A 23,851-nucleotide genomic window follows, 5' to 3' on the forward strand; every position below is an offset into this window, starting at 1 on the left:
TAGAGCAAGGAGGGCAATGCACTGCTCCTGAAGAGAAGGCAGGCAAACAACTGGGGATAGGCAGTGTGGAAACAGCAATCTGAAGAGTGCCTGGGGTACGCAGTGGGGAGATTATTCACTCTTCTCAGAACAGTCCTGAGAGGCAGCATTCATGGAGACACCTAAGGAGCTAGTAAGTTACTCCCTCTCCTGCCCCTCAGATTAAACACAGAGCCACCTGTGGGAAACAGCACCGTGCTGACACTGGCTGCCAAACTTGCATACACCAAGCCCCACCACCCGTGTGCTCTGGTGGGATTGCCCTTCTCAGTCACACTTGCCTCAGTCCCAGTGTAGCAGGCCCCTTCCCCAGAAGACTAGCACAAACCCCTGCCCACACTATGTCTCTTAACCAGAGAGTTTTGCAGGGCCTCAGTTCTGGTGGAGGAAGTGTCCGGTCTAATATCACAGGCAGACCGGAGGGCATGTAGTTAAAATATGCCACATTCAGGCCAGAGACCAAATACTGCCCACAACAGGCAAGGAGAACCTCTGCAGATGACTGGCCTGAGGACAGAGCAGTCAAAACACAACAGCAGAGGGTATGCAGTGTACACCAGAGACACTTCCTGAAGCACCAGGTCCTGGGAACGAATGACCTCTTCTTCATAAGGCCATTGATTTCAGAAGTAGGAGACATAACTGCCTTTTCTAATATAGAGAAGAAGGCGGAGATTTTGACAAAATGCAATGAAAGAGGGATTTATCCCAAATGAAAGAACAAAATGAGTCTACAGACAGAAATCTAAGCAAAAGAGATATAAGTAACATTCCTGATGGAGAATTTAAAGCAACAATCACAAGGATACTCACTGGGCTTGAGAAAATAATAGAAGATATCAATGAGACCCTTACCACAGAGATAAAAGAGTTAAAAAAGAATCTGAGATGAAGAGTGCAATAAATGAGATTGGAAACAGGCTTGATGCAATGAACAGTAGGCTGGAAGAAGCAGAGGAATGAATTAGTGACCTAGACGACAAAGTAATGGAAAGTGAGGAATCTAAACCAAAGAGAGAAAGAAGAATTATGCAACACAAGAATATACCTAGGCAACTCAGTGACTCCATCAAAAGTAATAACATTTGTATTATAGGAGTCTCAGAAGAAAAAGAGAAAAGGGGGCAGACAATTTATTTGAAGAAATAATAGCTGAAAACTCCCCTAATCTAGGGAAGGAAACAGATGTCCAGGTCAAGGAGGCACAGAGAACTCCCATCAAAAAAAAAAAAAAAAAAAAGCAAGCCAACATGAAGACATATTGTAATTAAATTGGCAAAATATCATGGTAAAGAAAAATCCTAAAAGCAGCAGGAAAAAAGGCCTTAATTTACAACAGAGAACCCATAAGGCTAGCTAGGGACTTCTCAATAGACTCTTGGCAAGTCAGAAGGGAGTGACATGATATATTCGAAATGCTGAATGGGAAAAATCTGCAGCCAAAAATACTCTATCCAGCAAGGATATCATCCAGAAGAGGAGAGATAAAGAGTCTCCCACATAAACAAAAGCTAAAAGAGTTTGTGACCACTAAACCAGTCATGCAAGAAATATTAAAGGGGACTCTTTGAAGGTAAAAGAAAGACCAAAAGTGACAAAGGCAAGAAAGGATCAGAGAAAATCTTAGGGAAAAAAAAAAACAAGAAAACAAGTAATAAAATGGCAATAAATATGTATCTATCAATAATTACTGTGGATGCAAGTGGACTAAACACTTAAATCAAAAGACATAAGGTGTCAGAATGGATTAAAAAAAAAAGACCATCTCTACACTGCCTACAAGAGACTCATTTCAGAGCTAAAGACACCTGCAGAATGAAAGTGAGGGGATAGAGAAAAATTAATCAAATGAAAGGAGGTTAAAAGAAAGCCAGAATAGCAATACTTATATCTAATAAACTAGGCTTTAAAAGAAAGAATGTAAGGAGCACCTGGGTGGCTCTGTTGGTTAAATGCCCGACTCGATTTCAACTCAGGTCATGATCTCATGGTTCATGGGATCGAGCTCTGTCAGGGCTCCACACTGACAGCATGGAGCCTGCTTGAGATTCTCTCTCTCCTTCTCTCTCTGCCCTTCCCAACTCACACTCTTTCTCAAAATAAATAAACTTAATACAAAGAAAAGTAGCATTAAAACAAAGACTGTATCAAGAGACAGAGAAGGACACTATGTCATCATAAAGTGGACAATCCAAAAAGATCTAACAACTGTAAATATTTATGCACCCACATGGAGCACTCAAATATATAAAACAACTAATGAGAAACACAAAAGAACTAATTGATAATCAAAAATTATAGGGGACTTTAATACCCCACATACCTCAAAGGACAGATCATCTAAACAGAAAATAAACAAGGAAAAAATGGTTTGAAATGACACACTGGACCAGATGGATTTAACAGATGCATTCAGAACCTTTCATCCTAAAACAGCAGAACACACATTTTTTTTCAAGTGCATATGGAACATTATCCAGAATAGATCACATATTAGGCCCCAAGACAGGTTTCAAAAAATATAAGAAGATTGAAGTTGCACCATGCAACTTTTCTGACCACAACACGGTGACTTCTAGAACCACAAGAAAAATCTGGAAAGACCATAAATACATGGTGGTTAAACAATATGCTACTAAACAATGAATGTATCAACCAGGAAATCAAAGAAGAAATTAAAAGATACATGGAAACAAATGAAAAGGAAAACAAAATGGTCCAAAACCTTTGGGATGTAGCAAAAGTGGTCCTAAGAGGGAAGTGTATAGCAATACAGGCCTACAACAAGAAACAAGAAAATTCTCAAATAAATAATCTAACCTTACACCTAAAGAAGCTAGAAAAATAACATTAAATGAAGTCTAAAGGCAGCAGAAGGAAGGAAATAATAAATACGAGAGCAAAAATAAATGATAAAGAGACTAAGAAAACAATAGAACAGGTCAAAGAAAAAAGGAGCTGGTTCTTTGAAAACACTGCTAAAATTGATAAACCCCTAGCAAGACTTATCAAAAAAGAAAAGAGAAAGGACCCAAATTAATAAGATCACAAATGAGAGAGGAGAAAGAACAACCAACAACACAGAAATCCAAACAATTATAAAAGAATATTATGAAAAACTGTATGCCGACAAATTAAACAACCTGAAAGAAATGGATAAATTCCTAGGAACATATAAACTACCAAAGCTGAAAGAGGAAGAAAAAAAAACTTGAAGAAACCAAAACCTGAAAAGAAATTGAATCAGTCATCAAAATCTCTTAACAAACAAAAGTCCAGGACCAGATGTTTTCACAGGTGAATTCTACCAAACATTTAAAGAAGAGTTAATACATGTTCTTCTCAAACTATTCCAAAAAATAGAACCGGAAATAAAACTTCTAAATTTATTCCATGAGGCCAGCATTACCTGATACCAAAATCATATAAAGACATGGATAAAAAAGAGAACTACAGGCCAATATCCCTGAACATGGGTGCAAAAATCCTCAATAAAATACTAGCAAACTAAATCCAACAACATTGAAGGAATCATTCACCATGACGAAGTGGGATTTATTTCTGGGTTTCAAAGGTGGGTCAATATTCACACATCAACGTGATACAGCACATTAATAAAAGAAAGGATAAGTACCATGTGATGATTTTAATAGATGCAGAAATCGCATTTGATAAAGTACAACATCCATTCATGATAAAAACCCTCAACAAAGTAGATTTAGAGGGAGCATATCTTAACATAACAAAGGTCATATATGAAAACCCCACAGCTAACATAATCCTCAATGGGGAAAAAGTGAAATTTTTTCCTCTATGGTCAGGAAGAAGACAGGGATGTCCATTCTCACCATTCTTTTTTTCATTCCCACTGCTCTTATTTAAAATAGTACTGGATAGGGACACCTGGGTGGTTCAGTCGGTTAAGTATCTGACTTCAGCATAGGTCATGATCTCACAGTTCATGGGTTCAAGCCCCACATCGGGCTCTGTGCTGACACAGAGCTTGGAGCCTGCTTTGGATTCTGTATCTCCCTCACTCTCTGCCTCTCACCCACTCATGCTCTGTCTCTCTCTCAAAAATAAACATTAAAAAAATTGAACATGATCTAGCAATTGTGTTCCCTAGTATTTAACCAAATATGTCAAAAATGTTTGTCTACACAAAAATTTGCACACAAATGTTTATAGCAGATTTATTCATAATTGCCAAAATGTGGAAGCAAGCAAGTTGTCCTTCTGTAGGTGAGTTGATAAACTTTGGTACATCCAGACAATGGAATGTTATTCAGTGCTAAAAAGAAATGAGCTATTAAGCCATGAAAAGACATGGAGGAAGCTTAAATGCAAATTGCTAAGTGAAAGAAGCCGATCTGAAAAGGCTACACACTATATGACTCCAACTATATAACATTCTGGAAAATGCAAAACTATGAAGACAGTAAAAAGGTCAGTGGTTGCCAGAGGTTGGAAGGGTGAGGCAGGATGAATAGGTGGAGTACAGGATTTGTAGTGAAAATATTCTGTATGATACCATAATTATGGATACATGTCATTAACCAAAAAATTATATATCAAATATAATTTAAATTTTCTTTGTACAAAAGTTACCTTCAAGCCCAATCATCAGTTTTAGTTGTACTGTAAATATTCAGAAAGGTCAAACAATGGTGAATAATGGTGAGTTCTAGTTGATTAAATGTCAGCAAGATGATTTGGTGACTATACATAATTTTTTCCTCTTTGACAATATACTTGAACTATGATTTTTTGGGAAAATCCTGCCAGAATAAAATACATACATCATAAATGAGACCTCCCGTTGGCACTTTCTACTTCCCTGCCCCCTCTCTTTTTTTTTATAACATCAGATTTATTGAGCTATAATTTACATATGGTAATATTCACTCTTTTTATGTGCTCAGTTCTATGAATTTTGACAAAAGAATATCATGACTACGTTAAGATATATAACATTTCATCACTACAGAAAGTTCCCTCCTGCTCTCCTGTAATGAATCCTCTCCCTACACCCATCCTTCCTCCTGGTACCCACTGATCTGTTTTTCTGTCCCCATAATTTTGTCTTTTCCAGAATTTTATGTAAATAAAATCATTTGTGTCTAGCTTCTTTCACTTACTGTAATGTCTTTGAGAATTGTTGAAGTTGGTACTGGTATCAGTAGTTCATTCCTGTTTATTGCAAAATTGTATTCCACTGTATTAATGTATTACCCACTTATTTATCCATTTACCAGTTGAAGTACATTTTGAGTTATTGCCAAGTTTTGGCAGTTATAAAAAAGGCTACCATAAACATCTAGGCATAGGTTTCTCTGGGGACATAAGTTTTCATTTATTTTGGGTAAATACCTAGGAGTGGTATTTCAAGCTCATGTGGCAATTGCATGTTTAACTTTATAAGAATCTGCCAAACTGTTTTCCAAAGTTGGTATACCATTTTGCATTCCCACCAGCAGTGCATGAGATTTCCAGTTCCTCTACATCCTCCCCAGTACTAGGTATTGCAATTTCTTAAAAGCCTTTTTAGTGTGTATGTAGCAGTATCTCACTGTGGCTTTAATATGCATTTCTTGAATGATTAATGATATTGAGCATATTTTCACGTGCTTAATTGACATTCAGTGTGTGTGTGTGTGTGTGTGTGTGTGTGTGTTTATATGTGTGAAATGTCTTTTCAAATCTTTCCCTCATGTTTTAACCTGGATTGCTTGCTTTATTGTTGAGTTGTGAGAGTCAACACTGTGTTCTGGATACCAGTCTCTTATCAGACCTATGTGCTGTAAATATTTTCCCCAGCCTGTGGCTTGCTTTTTACACTTTGATAACAGTATTTATCAGAAGTTTTAAACTTTGATAAAGTCTGATATATCAATGTTTTTCTTTTATGGATCATACTTTTTGTTAATATCTGTGAAATCTTTGCCTAATTAAAGGTCAGAAAGATTTTCTCCTGTACTTTGTTCTGTAAGTTTTTTAGTTTTAAGTTTTACATATAAGCCTATGATCCATTTGTATTAATTTTTGTATATGGTGTGATTATTGGTATTTATAAAGCTCTCTTAAATATGATTATCTCTGATTATTATTTATTTTTGTTAATATTCGTTTATTTTTGAGAGAGAGAAAGAGAGACGGAGCATGAGCAAGGGAGGGGCAGCGAGAGAGGGAGACACAGAATCCAAAGCAGGCTCCAGGCTCTGAGCTGTCAGCACAGAGCCCGTTGCGGGGCTCGAACCCACAAAACATCAGATCATGACCCGAGTTGAAGTTGGATGCTCAACCGACTGAGCCATCCAGGTGCCCCACGTCTGATTATTATTTAAAAGAAAACTTGGGGACGCCTGGGTGGCTCAGTCGGTTAAGTGCCCAACTTTGGCTCAGGTCATGATCTCACAGTTCGTGGGTTCAAGCCCTGTGTTGGGCTCTGTGCTGACAGCCTGGAACCTGGAGCCTGCTTCAGATTCTGTGACTCCCTCTTTCTCTGCCCCTCCCCTGTTTGTGCTCTGTCTCTCTCTCTCAAGAATAAATAAGCATTTAGCATAACACTCTCCAGTTCCATCCACGTTGCTACAAAGGGCCATATTTCATTCTTTCTCATTGCCACGTAGTACTCCATTGTGTATATAAACCACAATTTCTTTATCCATTCATCAGTTGATGGACATTTAGGCTCTTTCCATAATTTGGCTATTGTTGAGAGTGCTGCTACAAACATTGGGGTACAAGTGCTCCTATGCATCAGTACTCCTGTATCCCTTGGGTAAATTCCTAGCAGTGTTACTGCTGGGTCATAGGGTAGATATGCTAAGTGAAATAAGCCATACAGAGAAAGACAGATACCATATGTTTTCACTCTTATGTGGATCCTGAGAAACTTAACAGAAACACATGGAGGAGGGGAAGGGAAAAAAAAGAGGTTAGAGTGGGAGAGAGCCAAAGCATAAGAGACTCTTAAAATCTGAGAAAAAACTGAGGGTTGATGGGGGTGGGAGGGAGGGGAGGGTGGGTGATGGGTATTGAAGAGGACATATTTTGGGATGAGCACTGGGTGTTGTATGGAAACCAATTTGACAATAAATTTCATATATTGAAAAAAAAGAATAAGTAAGCATTAAAAAAAAGAAAACTTGGAGGAAGGCACATCGGGAATTTTAATCCTTATTTTACAGATGAGAAAACTGAGGATTAGAGAAGTGCTGTGTGACTTGCTCAAGGTCCCACAGCTGATAAGAAGTGAAATTGCACAGCAAGAGGTAAAATTGTGATGAGAGACTTCAGGTTTCCTGCTGTCCCAGGCCGGTACTTTTGAAGCCAGGCAGCTAGGACTCACGTTAGCGCCCTGGAAAGCAAAGATTCCCAATGGAAATCTGAGCAACCAATTAGGCACTGAGATAAGAGACACAAGTGGTGGACTAGCCCTGACCAAACTCAGACTGCACTTCTCTGACTGACTTGGGGTTATACAACTGAAGAGAGCCAGAAGCTGGCCTGGCACCATGCTCAGGTGATAATGAATGGTTGTTTTTTTGTTTTTTGTTTTGAGAGAGAGAGAGAGAGAGAGTTGGGGAGAGGGGAAGAGGAAGAGAGAATCAAGCAGGCTCCATACCCAGTGCAGAGCCCAATGCAGGGCTCAATTCCACAACCCTGGGATCATGACCTGAGCCAAAGTCAAGAGTTGGGTGCTCAACTGACTGAGTCACCCAGGCTCCCCTCAGTGAATGCTTTTAGATGATGATGATGATGATGATGATGATTTGGAAAACGGTCAGATGAGAGCTCTGAAAGTAATTACAGAGTTAGAAATAGAAGCTAAGGGAAAAAGTTAAGGAAACTAATATTACTTAGACTAGAAAAGAGGCCAAAGAAGAAACTTGATAACAGCTTTAAAAGAAAAAAAAAAAAACTTGAGCTTTCTAAGGGCTAAGCAAAGGGAAATGGACTAGAAGAATCTAAGTAAAAGGGTAAATTTCTTCCTTCCTGTTGAGGATTGTTATGGACACTTAAGAGCATTTATAAACATAATAAACTCTTTTTATTTGAGCTTAGAGTCAGGGATTTGCCAAACATGGGCTCTGATGAAGGATTTCAGCATGAGGGTTGCATGACCTCTTGCACAGTGTCCTTAGAAATCTCTGGGTGGCTCCTAAATCTGCCCTATGTCCTCATACAATTTGAGTAGGCCTTTGTGGACTTCCCTGCTCCTTAGTCTTAGCATCTTTACAGGACTGTTCCAATGCCCAACACAAGCCTTACTTTAGCTCCTCAAGGCTTAATTAATTCCCATACTCCTTGGCCCTGAAGCCAAGTGGAACAATGCTCAAGGCTATAAATTTGGCTCAGCATGCCCAGAAGGGCCTAAAATGCTGGCTAGTCCAAATATGATACCAATTCTTAAATCCCCTGTTTTATATCTAGCATCTGCTTGCACACCTCCAATTATGGGAAGCTTCATTCATCCCCATAGAAGACATAATACAATGAACTTTGGACTAGGAATAAGGAGAATTGGGTTTGAGTCCCAGCTCTGCCACTAACTTGCTGTGTGCTTTTTGGCAAGTCCCTTCACATTTATGGACCTATTTCTTTATCAGTAAAATGGTAGTGGAGGAATCTCTTTGTTTTAGTTTATGTTGGTTTCATTGCTGTAACAAATGGCCCTCAAAAATTCAGTGACAAGAAGTTTGTTTCTTTTTTTAAATTTTTTATTTAAAAAAATTTTAATGTTTATTTTTGAGACAGAAAGAGAGAGAGCATGAGTGGGGGAGGGACAGAGAGCGAGGGAAACACAGAATCTGAATCAGGCTCCAGGCTCTGAGCTATCAGCACAGAGCCTGATGCAGGGCTCAAACTCATGGACCATGAGATCATGACCTGAGCCTAAGTCAGACACTTAACCAACTGAGCCACCCAGACACCCCTGTTTATTTCCTATGCAATATTCATGGAAGGGGTTCCAGATTAGAGAGAGAACTTTGCTCCATGTAATTATCTAGGGACCCAGACAGAACTGATGGCAGTTCTTCCAGTCTTAATACATGGCTTGCAAGATGACTTTGCAGTTGTAGCTCACAGGAAAGCAGAAATATCATGGGAGTTTTTTTATGGTCCAGGCCTGGAAGTGGTGTGTATCACTTTTATCCACACTGTATTGGTCAGAATTCAGTCATATGGTCATACCAAAGTGTTTGACCAAAGTGGTGGAGAAATGGAGTGCAGCCATGTGGTGGCTAGCTAGAAGGTCCCACCATAGACTTGATGATCTCTAAAGGCCCTCTGCCCCAGCTCTGAAACTCTGGGTATGTTTATTAACTAGACTCCTGGTTCCCACATTGCCCTGCTACAAGTGCTTTGAAAATCACCTAACTTCTCTGACCATTAGGGACTAGAAGGATGGCAATGAGGCAAATGCAATGACCCCTGTGAAAGGTCAGAGAAGAACTGAGATACCAACTGCACCACCAGGTACCACATTAAGTTAAGTTGTCTTTGTGCTTCTTTTCTCTGCAGCCTGGGTAGGAGCCCTCTCAATGGGCATGATCTTCTTCTGTTCTCCCATTGTGAGTATATTCACTGATCGTTTGGGCTGCCGAATCACAGCAACTGCAGGGGCTGCTGTCGCTTTCATAGGCCTCCATACCAGCTCCTTCACCAGGTAAGGCTAGGAGTTGCTGGCCATTTGCCCAAGGCTGAAGGTAGGCTTCTTTCTGGGCTTCAACTAGGGATACTCATTGAAGAATCCTCTGTGGTCCTTTCCATGTAGAGTTCTCAAGACTCTGCTCCTGAGAATCATTGTACAATGGGATTCATCTAGGTAGGTTCTCCAGGACACATTGATATATAATATCCCCAAAAGAGGACCCAAGAGTTCCAAAGTGGTGGGTGGAGCCTAAGCTTGAGAGTTCATGAAACTGGGCCTAAGTCCACTTTTGGCCACTAAATGGCTATGGAACAATATATTAGTACCATTCCCATATCTGGGCCTCAGTTTCTATATCTGTAATGTGAGGGAGTTAGACCAGATGGTCTTTTCAGGTCTCTTCCAGCTCTGCCATTCTATTCCCTCTTCCATGTGCCACACAATGCATGACCTCACTTGCCTTCCTGGAAATGAGCTTCTGGAGTGAATCCATGTGAAACACCTACCATTACAGGATTCCTGAGGGAATCTTATATTGAAAAAGAAGTCAGCTGAGCCCAAGGCTGTTCAGCATTTCTGGCTCCTTTCCAGGTATTTTTGGCTGCCAATGTATGGATAATTTGGGAAAGAAAAAAAAATAATGTATTGGGCATAAGAAAGGATGTTTAGCAGCATCCCCCACTGGGGTATAGACCTAGCACCCAGCTACCCAGCTAGGCCTAAGCTAACCTCAAACTACAGTGCAGTTGGTCCTACTGGCAAAACTTGGTAGTATCAGGCAAGAAGCAGGCTATAAGTTAATGTTCTGGTTTCTTTCTGCCAATCCTGCAGGATCATGTCTGCAGGCGAGGGGAGAAGTAAAAACCCTCCACCATGCCCTGAGGAATATGGGATTCCTAAAGAAGTCTGTTGGCTTTCAGCCAAAGATGCTTTGGAAGTTGTTATACCTCCTACTTCCAATCTTCCTGGGCTGGTGTATGAAAATGCTGGCCTGGAGACATGGGTTACTTGTCAGAGACTTGTTTTCTGAGCTTGGCTCACCAGAGAAGGACTATGGTTATGCTCTCTAGGCCTAAGGTTCCACTCAGAGTGGAGAATGATAATTGTGTTCTGCCACAACTGGGCCCTCTGAGGGGGATCCAGCTTTCCTTATGACTTGAGCATTTCTGGCTACTCAGCCTACCCTCCAGCAGAGCTTGTATATGACCTACAATGATTTCTTGGCTTCATCCCATCCAATTGGGACAGAGGAGGGGAAAACCATGTTCTGCTTGGAATGTGCTCAGCCCTCCTATGGCAGCAGCTCCAAGCCCTTTCAGGAACCCTCTGGTTGTTGGCCTCATTTGCCCTCAGTAAGCTGGTGCCTAGCCCCTTGAGGGAAGGAGCTAGGCCTCAGAAGTGGCTCCAGTCTCGGCACTACACAGCAGAGGTCTGTTTTTTAAGGTTGAGCTGAGCAAAGTATAAACAAATTAGCAACATACGGATCCCATTTCTCTTCCAATACACGTGAGCTCGGTTACAGGAGGGGAAGGAGCTTAGATGTATTTTTTTCTGGCATTCTTCTTTAGGCACATTGGAGTAGGCATTCTGTTTTCCAGCCCCTAAGCCCTTCCCCACCCCCTTTGCCTTTTCTGTAATAACATCTTTAGAGCCAAGAAACTTTCTGAATGGCTTCATGTCTGTTGGGAAAGTGGTTCTGCTTGTGACTAGAGCTCCAAGTCATCCCTCCTGTTGTCTGAATTCGGGCTCTGAGTTCCATTGGATGACATGAGGTGGGACAGAGTGCAGTCAGGGCTGGAGATGCCTTGTCAAGCCTATTCAGGGGCTTCCTTCCTTCCTTGAGGCCCAGATAGAAACAGATCCATCAGATAGCACTTTGAACCAAATCCCATGTTTTGCCCCCACTTGCCCTCTCCTTGAAGGTCTACTTTAGACCTTCCTAACTCCTCTCCCTTACACAAGGTCCCCAGACCAAGCCAATCCCAAAAAATCTGACAGAAGAGGAGCAGTTAGTTTAGCTATGTGTACCAAGTGGAGGCAACACTTTTGAAACCAAAGCTTTTGCTCATATCCAGTGAATGTAAGCAGATGAGAAGCAACCTTGCCATTTGTAATGACACGGTTGGAACTAGAGAATACTATGCTAAGTGAAATAAGTCAGTCAGAGAAAGACAAATACCATATGATTTCACCCATATGTGGAATTTAAGAAACAACAACAAAAAAAATGAGCAAAGGTGGGAAAAAAGAGGGAGAGAGGCAAACCAAGAAACAGACTCTAAACTACAGAGACCAAATTGATGGTTACTAGAGGAGAAGTTGTTCAGGGGATCAGTTAAATAGGTGATGATTAAGGAATGCACTTGTTGTTATGAGCATTGGGTGTTATATGGAAGTGTTGAATCACTATATTGTACACCCAAAACTAATATTATACTATGTTAATTGGAATTTAAATAAAAACTTAAAAACAAAGAAAAGCAATGATGATGCAGTTGTCTTACAACTGTTGAGTGTTAATACATCATCTCTGCAGCATAGACCTAGTGCTTTAGTATAAGGACTGGGTCCATCTACAGGGACCAACCGCTTGACCATGGAGAGTATTAGTTAATTAAGTGGTCAGATAAGAACTGTTGTAAAATATGTGGAGTCTTCAAAAAGAAAACAAAATTCCTCATTAGCTTGTGCGAATATTATCTAAGGGCAGATGGCTGGCCAAGGTAACCTTCCCATGGCCTTTACTCTTTTGAAACTTTGCCTTCTGTTACAGAGGCTGATGGCCACAGCAGAACATAAGAGTTTTAAGCCAGAACCTATCTTACATGGCCAGGCCCACAACTTCTTTGAGGCTCCACTTCCCATCAAGCAACTAGGCTACTCTGAGAGGCTAATCCATATCATGTCCAGCAACAGGAACAAGGCTCTGGAAGTTAAAGGGACTCCTTACTTCAGGATCCCCAGGGAGATCATCTAGGACCTATAGTAAAGGGTCATGGGATATCCAGACCTTGGGCAGGGTTGGAGATAAGGTGTCTCTCAGCCATTTTCTGAAATATTAAGGGCCCCTACCATGGAAAAAGGTAGTAGAGTCCCATGGAGGATCTTGACTTTCCAGGATCTTGGCTTCTTGCAGACTTTTGTTACTTGGGATAAAGCTTTGGCTATCAGCCTACCCATGGTGTCTAGGTGAGCAGTAGGTGAAACTGTTCTAAGGCCCTGTCTTACTCCTTATAGTCTCTTATCCAGCCATTGCATAGGTTGATTCTGGCATTCTTTTGAATGATTCTCTCTGATTGGGTACTATGATTCAAACTAGAGTCATACAGACCAAGAGTCAAGTCCAAGTTTCCTGATCCTGTTATGCTACATTGGGTGAATTAGTTCTCTGAGCCTCTGTCTCCCTATCTGCATTATTATTAAGTCCTGTTCCTTGTCTTTTCTGAGGGTAAGTGGTAAGTGGGGCTGTGGGTTAAGGGTGGGGGTATGCAGGTCTCAGGAGGGTGAAGGGAAAGGGCAGACAGATTCCTGGTCAGGCTGCTGAGAATAGTTCTTGGTGTTTCTCCCACAGCTCATTAAGCCTGCGTTATTTCACCTATGGGATTCTCTTTGGTTGTGGCTGTTCCTTCGCCTTTCAGCCATCTCTCGTCATCCTCGGCCACTACTTCCAACGCCGCCTGGGTTTGGCCAATGGTGTGGTGTCTGCTGGAAGTAGCATCTTCTCCATATCCTTTCCTCTTCTCATCAAAACACTGGGGGCTAAGATCAAGCTCGCCCAAACCTTCCAGGTGCTGAGTACCTTCATGTTTATTCTTACCCTGCTTTCACTCACCTACCGGCCACTCCTACCCAGTTCTCAGGACACCCCAAACAAGAGAGGTGTCCACACCCTGTGCCAACGCATCCTGGCTCAGCTTAGAAAGTACTTCAACATGCGAGTGTTCCGCCAACGTACCTACCGCATCTGGGCCTTCGGGATTGCTGCTGCTGCCCTCGGCTACTTCGTTCCCTATGTACACCTGGTAAGGAATATTAGGGTGGGCCCAACTTACCTCTAAGAAGCTGCCCTTGGCCTGCCTGAAGTCCAGAGAATAGAGGTGGAGGACACTAGAAGGGCAGATCTGGGACCTTCGGAAAAAGAGACCAAACAGTGTTTGAAGAGACCCAAAGTGGGAAAGAACACAGACTGAGGGAAGATCTCAATGGGAAATGGGTAGAATTCATAAAGGGAAAGTCCATGCCTGTTTCCCCCTTGATAAATCTAGATAGATCTTTCCTCCTTGATAAATCTAGATAGATTTTCAAGAGAAGATAAGCATCATTGGGATTGAGAAGACTGGCTGAGATGACCCAAGGGCAGGGTTTTCTAAGAGTGTGTTCTGTGGAATGCTGGTCTTTGTGGTCAAATGATTTGTTTAGGAAACAACGTACAATCAGTCTCTCTAGCTTCATATTGTCACAATCTTTTAAAGGTACCAAAAAATCAAGCAGTAAAAGAAACCCACTTAGCTTCATTTAACCATTATCCACCCAAATTATACTGCCATAGAACTGTTGGTTATAGTCCAGATATTATCTTCCATAGATCTTGTGTTTCTTAAAACACATGTCTGGAAATTTTACATGGAAGTTAGTCCTCTCCCCTGGTGACCTGCTGTTGCCCCAGGGTATCAATTATTGGTCAGGGAATGGGGAGATTTGGGGGGAGCCCTTGGGTTTTCTTAGTTGTTAAGGCTGTATTCTGTCCTTCAAGCCAGGGCTTGGAGATACCCACTCCCTTTAGCTGTTGCTCAGAAGCCCAGAATCCAAAAATCCAAGGGATATGAAGCCTTTTAAGCAATTAGAAGTAGCCAGAAACCTTGTTCTGGGTCTAGGGCTACAAAGGAGGGGGTTGAAGGGAAGGGAGCTTGCTGTGGTCCAGGAAAGCAAGCAGTAGGGGGTTCTGGATATACCAACAGTTAACCAGTCAGCTCCTTTTCTTCCCCCTGTCCTTGGGGGTCCTGGTGTTATGCTTTTCAGATGAAATATGTGGAAGAGGAATTCTTGGAAATCAAGCAGACCTGGGTGCTCTTGGTGTGTATTGGGGCTACCTCAGGCCTTGGGCGTCTTGTGTCGGGCCGTGTCAGTGACTCCATTCCTGGACTTAAGAAGATCTACTTGCAGGTGAGTGTTACCACCTTGCCCTGATCAGAGTGGTGTGGGGAGGAAAAGCCTGCCACAGATGCTAGGTTACCCCCAGCCTTTGGGATAGAATGGTAGGTCGTATCATTACTATGCCCTGGGCCCCAGCTCTGACACAACTTTGTTGTTCAGCATGGGAAAGTCAATCAAATTCCCCAAGCCTCAGTTTGCTTGGCTTTCAAATGAAGACAGTCATCTTTGTTCTGCCTCCTTCATCAATATGGAGTAAGGATCCAGTGAGAGCACTGTGTAAATCGAACCTATAAGAACACTTACAAGAAAGCATTTATTAATAATGGTTCATCCATCTGAAATAGGAAACCTGAGGCTAGGAGTTAGATGCTGACCCCCATTGAGGACTGATCTCCTTGCTACTCCATACTCTCTTGGAAGGTCTTGGGCATCTATAGTACTCTGTGGCCCAGTGTTTCTCTCCTCTAAGCCAGCAGGACCAAGTCAATCACTTCTTACATTTCCAGAGTTACTTGCACCAAGCATTGGCTCTCAAATATTATCCTCTTGATGGACGCAAAAATAGTGCCAGAAAACACAACCTTACTTCCCCTCTCTGGGCCTCACTTTCCTCATTTGTACAATAAGAATAATTCTTGCCCTTCCTATCTTACCTTACAGAGGAGTATCAAAAGAAATATAGGTGTAACCAGGATTTGGGAAGTAAAAAACTGTTATAGCCATGCAAGATTTTAATCCTTTCGACAGTAACACAGTGCATCATATTGTGGGCAGTTTCTGTGTGAACTGAGCTCTGGTCTGGCTTGGGACTACTGCTCAAGCTGTCTGTCTTTGTCTACCTGGCAGCACTACTGCCTCTCTGACCCTTGCTCATGCTTTTTGCTCCTGCAGCTTGGTTTACCACAATGTTTTCCACCAATGTGGAACCCTGTGAAGGGACAACATCAGCCCTTCAAAACATGTGGTCACAAATAATCCATTAAGAAGGTGGCTGAGTTCTGACTCTCCTGGAGAAGCCCTAAAAGCACTTCCAAGGGGCCCTGACTATTCTCATAGTAGGGATTTCTCTGTCTTCTGACAGCTTCAAGTGTTTTCCTAAATATTCTAAGATGTCTTAGACAAGAATATGATTAAGGATTTCTGTTGTGTTTAACTCTGTGTTAGATTTGCAAAAGCTGGTGAATCTTCTTTGTCAGAGCTGGGGGTGACCTTGTGGTTTATCCAGTCCAACCTCTCATTACACAGAAACTGAGAGAAAGACTCATACAGACAGTCATGGCAAAGTTGAATTCATATGTAGCACTTTTCTCATATTTCACTTTATACTAAGTGATGGGTGGTAGAGCCATGTCCTAGAGATAAGTAACTTGACCAAAGTCAACTCAAAAGACTGTGATTGAGATAAACCAGTTATGAAATTTTGAATTCCAGGGCAAATATCAGGAATTGCCTTATCTGGGTGGCTTTTTGTATAGGAGAATGTATGTCTTTTTCAGCTTCTTCCACATGCCACCCCTGTAGGTCTTCCCTGTCAGTATCAGCAGCTCCAAGATGCTAACAGTGCTGGCATTGGGCCAGGACTTTATCTTGAGGAAAAGAGCAGCCCCTATCTAGCCATATAGCTCATTTCTCATTACAGTCCCTAGGAGAGAAGTAGGGCCCAAGCAGCTTTTGCTATCTATTGTGTAAAGTTCCAAGGGAGGTGGAGGCATTAACTAGTCAGAAGCAGAACTAGGCTTAGGACCCAGTGCTTCTGCTGATCACTTCCCCTACCCACCCAACATTCTCTCCCCTTTTCCAGTCTTACTTGATCCAACTTTGCCACTTAGAGTAATATAAAATAATCTTAGAATGTTATAGCTGAAATATATCTTTATCAATTATAGTCCAACTGCCTCATTTTACAAATTGAGGAACTGAGGCTTAGAAAGGGAAAGATGAATCCAAACTCATCTTTCTGGCAAGTGTCTCAGGCTAAGAACACAAGACAATGGATAAACTTCTCTTGAGCTGCTCAAGATACTCCATCACAGGAATTTTCCTCCCTTTCTCCCTGGGTCAGATACAGGAGTATAGGCTTGGGAGAGGAAAGGAGTGTACATAACTTCAGGTTCTGAAGAGATACCCACTAGACCCTGTAGTTCCTACTATTGGAAAAGACAGGCACATGTATCTGATATACAGACTTCCCCTTGACAGTCTGTTAGAAAAGAAATGGTGACAGCCTGCAGGACAGCCTCACTTTAGGCCAATTCTTGAGGTCTGATTCTCAGTTTAAAGAGAGATTTTTAATTTCTGAACTTTTCAAGGGCTCATGGAGGATGTTAAGCAGCAGCTAGATACAATAAGTAGTAATTGGAGATGACAGAAATCAGTTAATGGGATCCTCTGTATTGTATAACGCTATTAACTCTTAGTTGCCATACCATTAGGGCTTGGTTGATAGGTGGATCTGGTTTTATCTTCTAGTTGTGCATGAATCTCCTAGAGGACGAGCTGGAATATCAGGGTTCTTATTCCTAGATTCCACCTAGCTATCCCAAAACAGCCTAGGCAAAGTTCAAAAAGTTTTCTAGCAAAGAGATTTCCTCACATGACATGTCCAGGACATTTCTTATCCTCTCTGAAAACCAACCAATCAACCTAACAAACCCACTGCCAGTACAACACAAAATCTTTAGGGCTTGAAACAGCCTTGACCCTCCTATCCCATCCATGTGGTGATTTGGTTATTTACCCTTACTCTGTGGTCACTTACACTTCCTTGGTAAGTTTACCCTCCTGTGTGAAGCATTAGAAAATCCTGGGTCCTGTTAAGGCTTTGGTAAACAGATCAGGTCTTACCCCTGACCCTGGGATGACCTGGCTCTGCTGGCTACAGTGGGTGAGAGGAGGGGGTTTATTTCCCTGCCTGCAGCCCAGGTCTTCAGTCTGGCTCACTGACACAGGTTGCAGATGACCTTAATCAAAAGACCAACTGTGTTTCCAGTTGCTCTTCTCTCTTTTGAGTGGGAAAAACCAGCCTCTGGAAAGGCAGCTTCTTTGTTTTAGAATCATTTTGCTCAGCCCAAAGAAAGCCCAGTGGCTAGTCAGTGCCCCTGAACTTGTTTCAGCTCCCTAGACCCCCTCCTAGTGTCTTGGATCTCCTTAAAGTCCCCTTTTTTGTCTTTGCATGGTACCCAACCAAGTCCAGAGGACCCCACAGCCATGCTGAGATGGGTGGTGTGTCTCATGTCCTAAATCATAAGGAACCTGGGTGAACCTCCCAATGGTCTTCTTCATGCCAAGGTGTTTTCTTTCTTTTTTTTTTTAATTTTTTTTAACGTTTATTTATTTTTGAGACCGAGAGAGACAGAGCATGAATGGGGGAGGGGCAGAGAGAGAGGGAGACACAGAATCGGAAGCAGGCTCCAGGCTCTGAGCCGTCAGCCCAGAGCCCGACGCGGGGCTCGAACTCAGGGACTGCGAGATTGTGACCTGAGCCGAAGTCGGCCGCTTAACCGACTGAGCCACCCAGGCGCCCCGCCAAGGTGTTTTCTAAAAGTGGCCACCCAATAAATGAGCACTGCGTCCTTTCTTATTTCAGCTTATTTCAAAGCTCTGCCTTCCATTCATGCCCCCATCTAATCATCATTCAAGTTATCCTCATTTCCTTCTCTTCCTCTTCTCAGACCTTACTTGGATCTGAGAACACCAGCATGATCTGATCCCAGACCCTAATACCTGGGCAGCCAAACACAAGATCAGAACAACAGCAATTTCTTTTAGCTTAGAGTCCAGTGAAAAGACAACTTCTTAAGGGTGGGGCCATGCCCCTTACCTTTTTAAAAAATGTTGATGGAATCACAGTTAAGTAGGATTAAAAACTTAAAAACTTTGAATCTTTCTTAAAAACTTTGAATCTTTCAGTGCAGGACTTAGAAAGGGCCTACGTAAGTATTTAGCCCAACTGTTTTCTCTGTTGACACTCCCTGTCCTATTTTATAGATGGTAGAAATGAAACCCTGAGAAAGGAGATATGATTTGCTATGTGGTCTTGACTGACAAGCACAACATGACTTAAGGTCCTTGCTCCTCCAGGTCATCTCCTTCCTGCTCCTGGGCCTGATGTCCATGATGATTCCCCTGTGCCGGGGCTTTGGGGGCCTCATCGTTGTTTGCCTCTTCCTGGGCCTGTGTGATGGCTTCTTCATCACCATCATGGCCCCCATCGCATTTGAGCTGGTGGGCCCAATGCAGGCCTCACAGGCAATTGGCTACCTCCTTGGCATGATGGCCCTGCCGATGATTGCTGGGCCCCCCATTGCAGGTGAGGCTGATACTACAGGGAGGGCATGAGTGTGGGAGTCCTGTCTTCCCTGGGCCCTAGCAATCCTGAATACCTCTGCTGTAAGTCCTTTTTTTACTCTTATTCTCTATTTAAGCAGCCTTGTCAAAGTGTATGAAACCTCTTACCTCTATTAGTGGAAGAGGTTAACTACAGTATATGTACATGGATTCATTTTTTGGGAACGGGCTGTTCATGGCTCTCTATCTGTTTCAGTGGGGTTTATTTTAGACAGCCTGGATGATTCCAGGAGGGTAAAGAGAGAAATGGGTTTGGCTTTTTGATCATTCTATTGGTTCAGTGTCTTCTCTCTTCCTCTTTATAAGCAAGTTATTATTTGCAAGGTAGTTGGGCAGAAAGAGAAGAGAAAGTGGACCTTGGCTTCATTAAGACTTAGAGATACTCCCCCTCCTTCTCTATTGGCTTCTGAACTAAGCCTGTAGAAGAGACTTTGATTAAAGCCAAATCCTAGGACTGGGCCAGTGAGGCTTACTTCTAGCAGGTAGTAGGCAAAGTGTTGGCTTGCTGTCTTTCAGTATTCTCAGTTTCCTTCTCCACTCTCCCAAAAGAGCATTGTTGATACCCCAGGGGACATAGGAAACAAGGAAAACCAATGAAAAGAGAACTCCATTTCTTTTCTTTAGGATTTAATGCAAATATTGATTTGTGGGTTAGCCTTCCTAGGCTAGCCAACTGGGCTAACTCAACAAATATCCCTTGAACACCAATTGTGTGCAAGGTGTTGTAAGGGCATGTCATGCTGTGTGACAGTGACAAAAGCTTCCACCCAGGCCCTTGTGCAACAGCCATGGGGCTCACTGAAGGAGGGGAGCCTCTACCCAGCCCCCAGTCCCAGAGGTGGATCCCAGAATCCACATCTCTTTCCATTTTGCTTACCATCTAAGCAGCCCAAGGGCATATTTTCCTTTCCTCAGTAGTGTTTCTGTGATCATCTTTCCTGTGAGGTGCCCCATGTTAGATTCTGAAGGTAAGTAGGGGAATACTTGCATACCATGCCAAACATATCCATGTTATTAGCAACTTATAGAAACCCAGAGGGGCCACCATATCTATAACCGGATGAAGGATATACAAACAGCCTTTCCTTAGGGTGAATGGGAACTTCAGAGAAAGGGCACCTCAGAGAAAGAGAAAATAGAAACTTAGCTGAATTGTTCCATAAGAACACTCTAGCCTAAGTTGGGGGTGGAGGGTATATCACTATAAATCAAGTCAAGACTTGGCCATCTTCTGTGGAACCCTTTTGGACTAGCTTCCCTCCTAACTCCATACCTAGGAGTGACTGGAAGTCAAGCTGTAGCTTCATGAAAGTAAAAAATGGAGAACTTTAAGAGAAGCTTCATTAGCCTCTTTCATAATAATCATTAACCTCAAGGGCCTGCAACTCCATTACCTCAGAGAGGAGCCACCTGAATTTGTAACAGAGGTTTTATTTTTTTCATTGCGAATGTTTAAATTGAGGGGATCCTGGGTAAAGGTAGTGCAGGCCAAGATCCACTGGATAGGCATTGTGATGGCCCCTAAAAGAGGCAGATAGCACCTTTGGGCAAAAGGGCAAAGCTGAACTTGACTTGTCTCTCTTATTTCAGGCCTCCTCCGCAACTGTTTTGGGGACTACCATGTGGCCTTCTACTTTGCTGGTGTGCCCCCAATCATTGGGGCTATAATCCTATTCTTCGTCCCTCTGATGCATCAAAGGATGTTCAAGAAAGAGCAAAGGGATTCCAGCAAGGATAAAATGTTGGCCCCTGATGCAGACCCTAATGGGGAGCTGCTGCCTGGCTCCCCCATCCCTGAGGAACCAATCTAATGTGTTTTCCTTGCCATTGTGTGCTTCTCCCCAACCCTTTCCCTTCACTCCACCCTGCTCAGCTTTTACATTTTTGCCATCAGCACACTTGTTCTCAAACATGCACACACAGCAGTTCAGACACCTGACCATCCCCTTGGAGCCAAAGCTCCTGTTAAACTCATTAACCAAATTCTCCATGTTAATGCCTTTAAATTTGCCAGGGTCCTTCTCCCAGGAGCTAGAAAAGCTTGGGATCCCCCTGGCCTTTGGAACATCTCCATACACTTTCTAACACCTGGAGATGGTACCTCCTGGCCCCAGATTGCTAGTCACCCACTAAAAGCAACTTCCAAAGGTGCTACTGTGTCCCTCGGAGCCTGGTGGGAAGACCCAAGCCTCTGTGTGCTCAGGATTTCCTTGTCATCTGTCCTTGGAAACCATTGGTAAAGGGGAAGAGAAAGGGCAGAGAGGTAAAATCAGACAATGAGCCTTGCTTAATCTCAGAGCCTCTGAGGGCTGTGGCTTCCCAAGAGCTGTGGGTGACATCACTTTACAAGTGTACAAATAGTTTCCCCATCATACAGTTGGTTAACAGTCTGCTTCTTTCTTCCCTTCATTTCTTTCCTTTACTGCTTCTTCTCCCTTCTCTTCCCCCTCTATTTCTTTTTATGACTGTCATAGATGCATGGGTGCTTGAAGACAGGAGGGATCTAGAGCTTGTGCCAATCAGCCTCACCTTGGCCCAGCCCACCCCTAACATGTCATTAATTCCACTCATCTCAGGCTGAGCCACATCTTACTTTTTGGCTAAAGCTTCTATAATTATAAACTGGAAGAGTAGAATATCACATAGGGAAAGGGATCTTAAACACCATAAAGCTCCACTCACTGATTTTTACAGATTCTCCAGGCCAGTGCAGTAACTTGCAGGCACTACCAGCTCCCCATCCTTATATTCATCTGTCAAAATGTGAAGAAATTCCTTTCATCTCAGCATGCAGAGGAGGACTGATGATTGGGGAGGGCATGATTGGGGGAGGGGCAATAGTTATTGACCTGGCAAAGGACCAACTCCTCCATCTCTCATTATTCATTATAGGTTAATATTACCATCTGGGTCAGGGCAGGAAAGGGACTGTTTTAGGGAAAATCCCATTCCCAACCTGGATCCCCCAAGGGTAGAGGCAGCAGCTGCATGTAGTGTTGAACAATTTCTCTTAGGAAGAGGGAAGCTTCCTAGCCTTTATCACTGAATGTGTCTCTCATGCTGGGCATTCTGAGCCATTCTGCTTAGCAGGCATTAAAGGTGCCAGGAAAGGTAGCATCTGGACCATCTTAATCTCTCTGAAATAGGTGCCAGATGTTCCCCTATGCCCAGATTCTGGGCAACACTCTTGCTGAAGAGCATTCCCAGCCAGGCTGTGTCCAAGCTAGCACAACTCACGCCCTTAGGAGCTCAGTTTCTCTCCTTACTTGGTCTCTTTGTGTCTCTTTCTCCCTATTCTGGGCATTTGTCTGTTGTGCTCCTGTTACTCTAATTTTTCATCACCTTCTTGTCAGGCATCCTTGGCTGTTACTTAGAGCTAACAGTGACTTGCCACCCTAAGACAGGGCCATCCCAGGGACAGAAGGATGAGGTTGCCTGTGAGGAGCTCCAAAGAAAACAGTGGTCCCCACCCATAACATTTTCCGCTACAAACAGGCAGCTGTGGCATGGTGGGCCTATGATGGCCTCATTCAAGTCCAAAGTCCTGTATCCCCTCCGTTGGTCCTAGTCCAGCTTTTATCAACCCCCCAAAGGAAAACCCACTGGCTCTTAGACCTGTGGATAGGAAGGGGCCTAATTACTATCCTGTTGGCTCCAAAAGCAGTGGAACAGGGGGAGCTGGGCCCCAGAAGCCTTGTAACTGACCACTGAAAATGTTGGAGCAACAAACCCCTGCTCTCATTCTTCCTGTCCTTCCCCCACCAAGTCACTAGAGGGAAGTTCTGTAGGGCTTCAAGGTGAAGGCCTTGAGGTGAGCACCTTTTGTTGCTCAAGGTGAAGATAGCTCTTAAAAATCAGGCTGCCAACTACTTCTCTCCAGATGAAGGAAAGACATTCACAGGTCGCAAATCTGCCCTATCAGTTGTCACATGACATAGTGGGATATCAGTTTATTTCTTCCACATATGTGCATGTACATGTGTGAGCTTGTGTGTTTTGGAGAGAATGCCGGTTGGTGAAAGCAGCTCAGTATTAATATTTCGGTAGGATGCAGCCTCTAATGCACCACAATTAAATCTAGGAAAACGAACAAAATTTGGGAGCTTGAGATCTGGGACATTTAAATCCTCAAAAGGTTGGAACAAAATAAACAGATCTAAAAATCTAGATTTGGTATGTGTGTTGCCTACAAGGGTGAAATACTCTTAACAGCAAGAAGTTTGGCTTCAGAACTGAAATTTCATTTCAAATAAAATTTCTGCCAGGGTCTATACTCTCTGTGAGAGCAGAAATTGGAAAAGGAGCTATATAGGGGGTTTGGAGCTGGGTGGATTCTAATCTAATCTAATCTAATCTATTCAGGATTAGATTTTTAGGAGCTCTAAAGTAGAAAAGCAGTCACTTTACAAAATGAGAGCACAATTAGTGGCTGAGGCTCAGTGGAGGCCCCACCAAGGCCACCGCCTTGGGACTTACATGCCATGTTGAAAATGGACATAGACCTTAGCAACAATCCAATTTAATCCTCTCCCTTGTTATTGATGGAGAACCTGAAGGGACTGGTATAGCTGGGTTACACAGCCAGAACAGCAACAGACCCTGGAATTGAGGGTGATGCAAAAGAGAGACCTACAACAATGACAAAAGATGGGA

General features: G+C 42.8%; 1 protein-coding gene across 1 annotated transcript in view; it reads left to right on the top strand.

Annotated features, from left to right (window-relative positions):
- SLC16A2 (solute carrier family 16 member 2) overlaps window positions 1-23,361 on the top strand; it is a 139,846-nt gene extending 116,485 nt beyond the window's left edge. Inside the window, exons 2-6 of the mRNA XM_049644685.1 lie at window positions 9,568-9,712; window positions 13,269-13,719; window positions 14,717-14,860; window positions 18,932-19,160; window positions 20,789-23,361. Of these exons, the coding sequence (XP_049500642.1) occupies window positions 9,568-9,712; window positions 13,269-13,719; window positions 14,717-14,860; window positions 18,932-19,160; window positions 20,789-21,009 (1,190 nt within the window). The 3' untranslated portion in view covers window positions 21,010-23,361. The remainder of the gene's footprint in view (window positions 1-9,567; window positions 9,713-13,268; window positions 13,720-14,716; window positions 14,861-18,931; window positions 19,161-20,788) is intronic.
- The last annotated feature ends 490 nt before the right edge of the window (window positions 23,362-23,851 follow it).

Source organism: Panthera uncia, chromosome X, assembly GCF_023721935.1.
Source record: "Panthera uncia isolate 11264 chromosome X, Puncia_PCG_1.0, whole genome shotgun sequence".
In the NCBI taxonomy this organism is placed as follows: domain Eukaryota; kingdom Metazoa; phylum Chordata; class Mammalia; order Carnivora; family Felidae; genus Panthera; species Panthera uncia.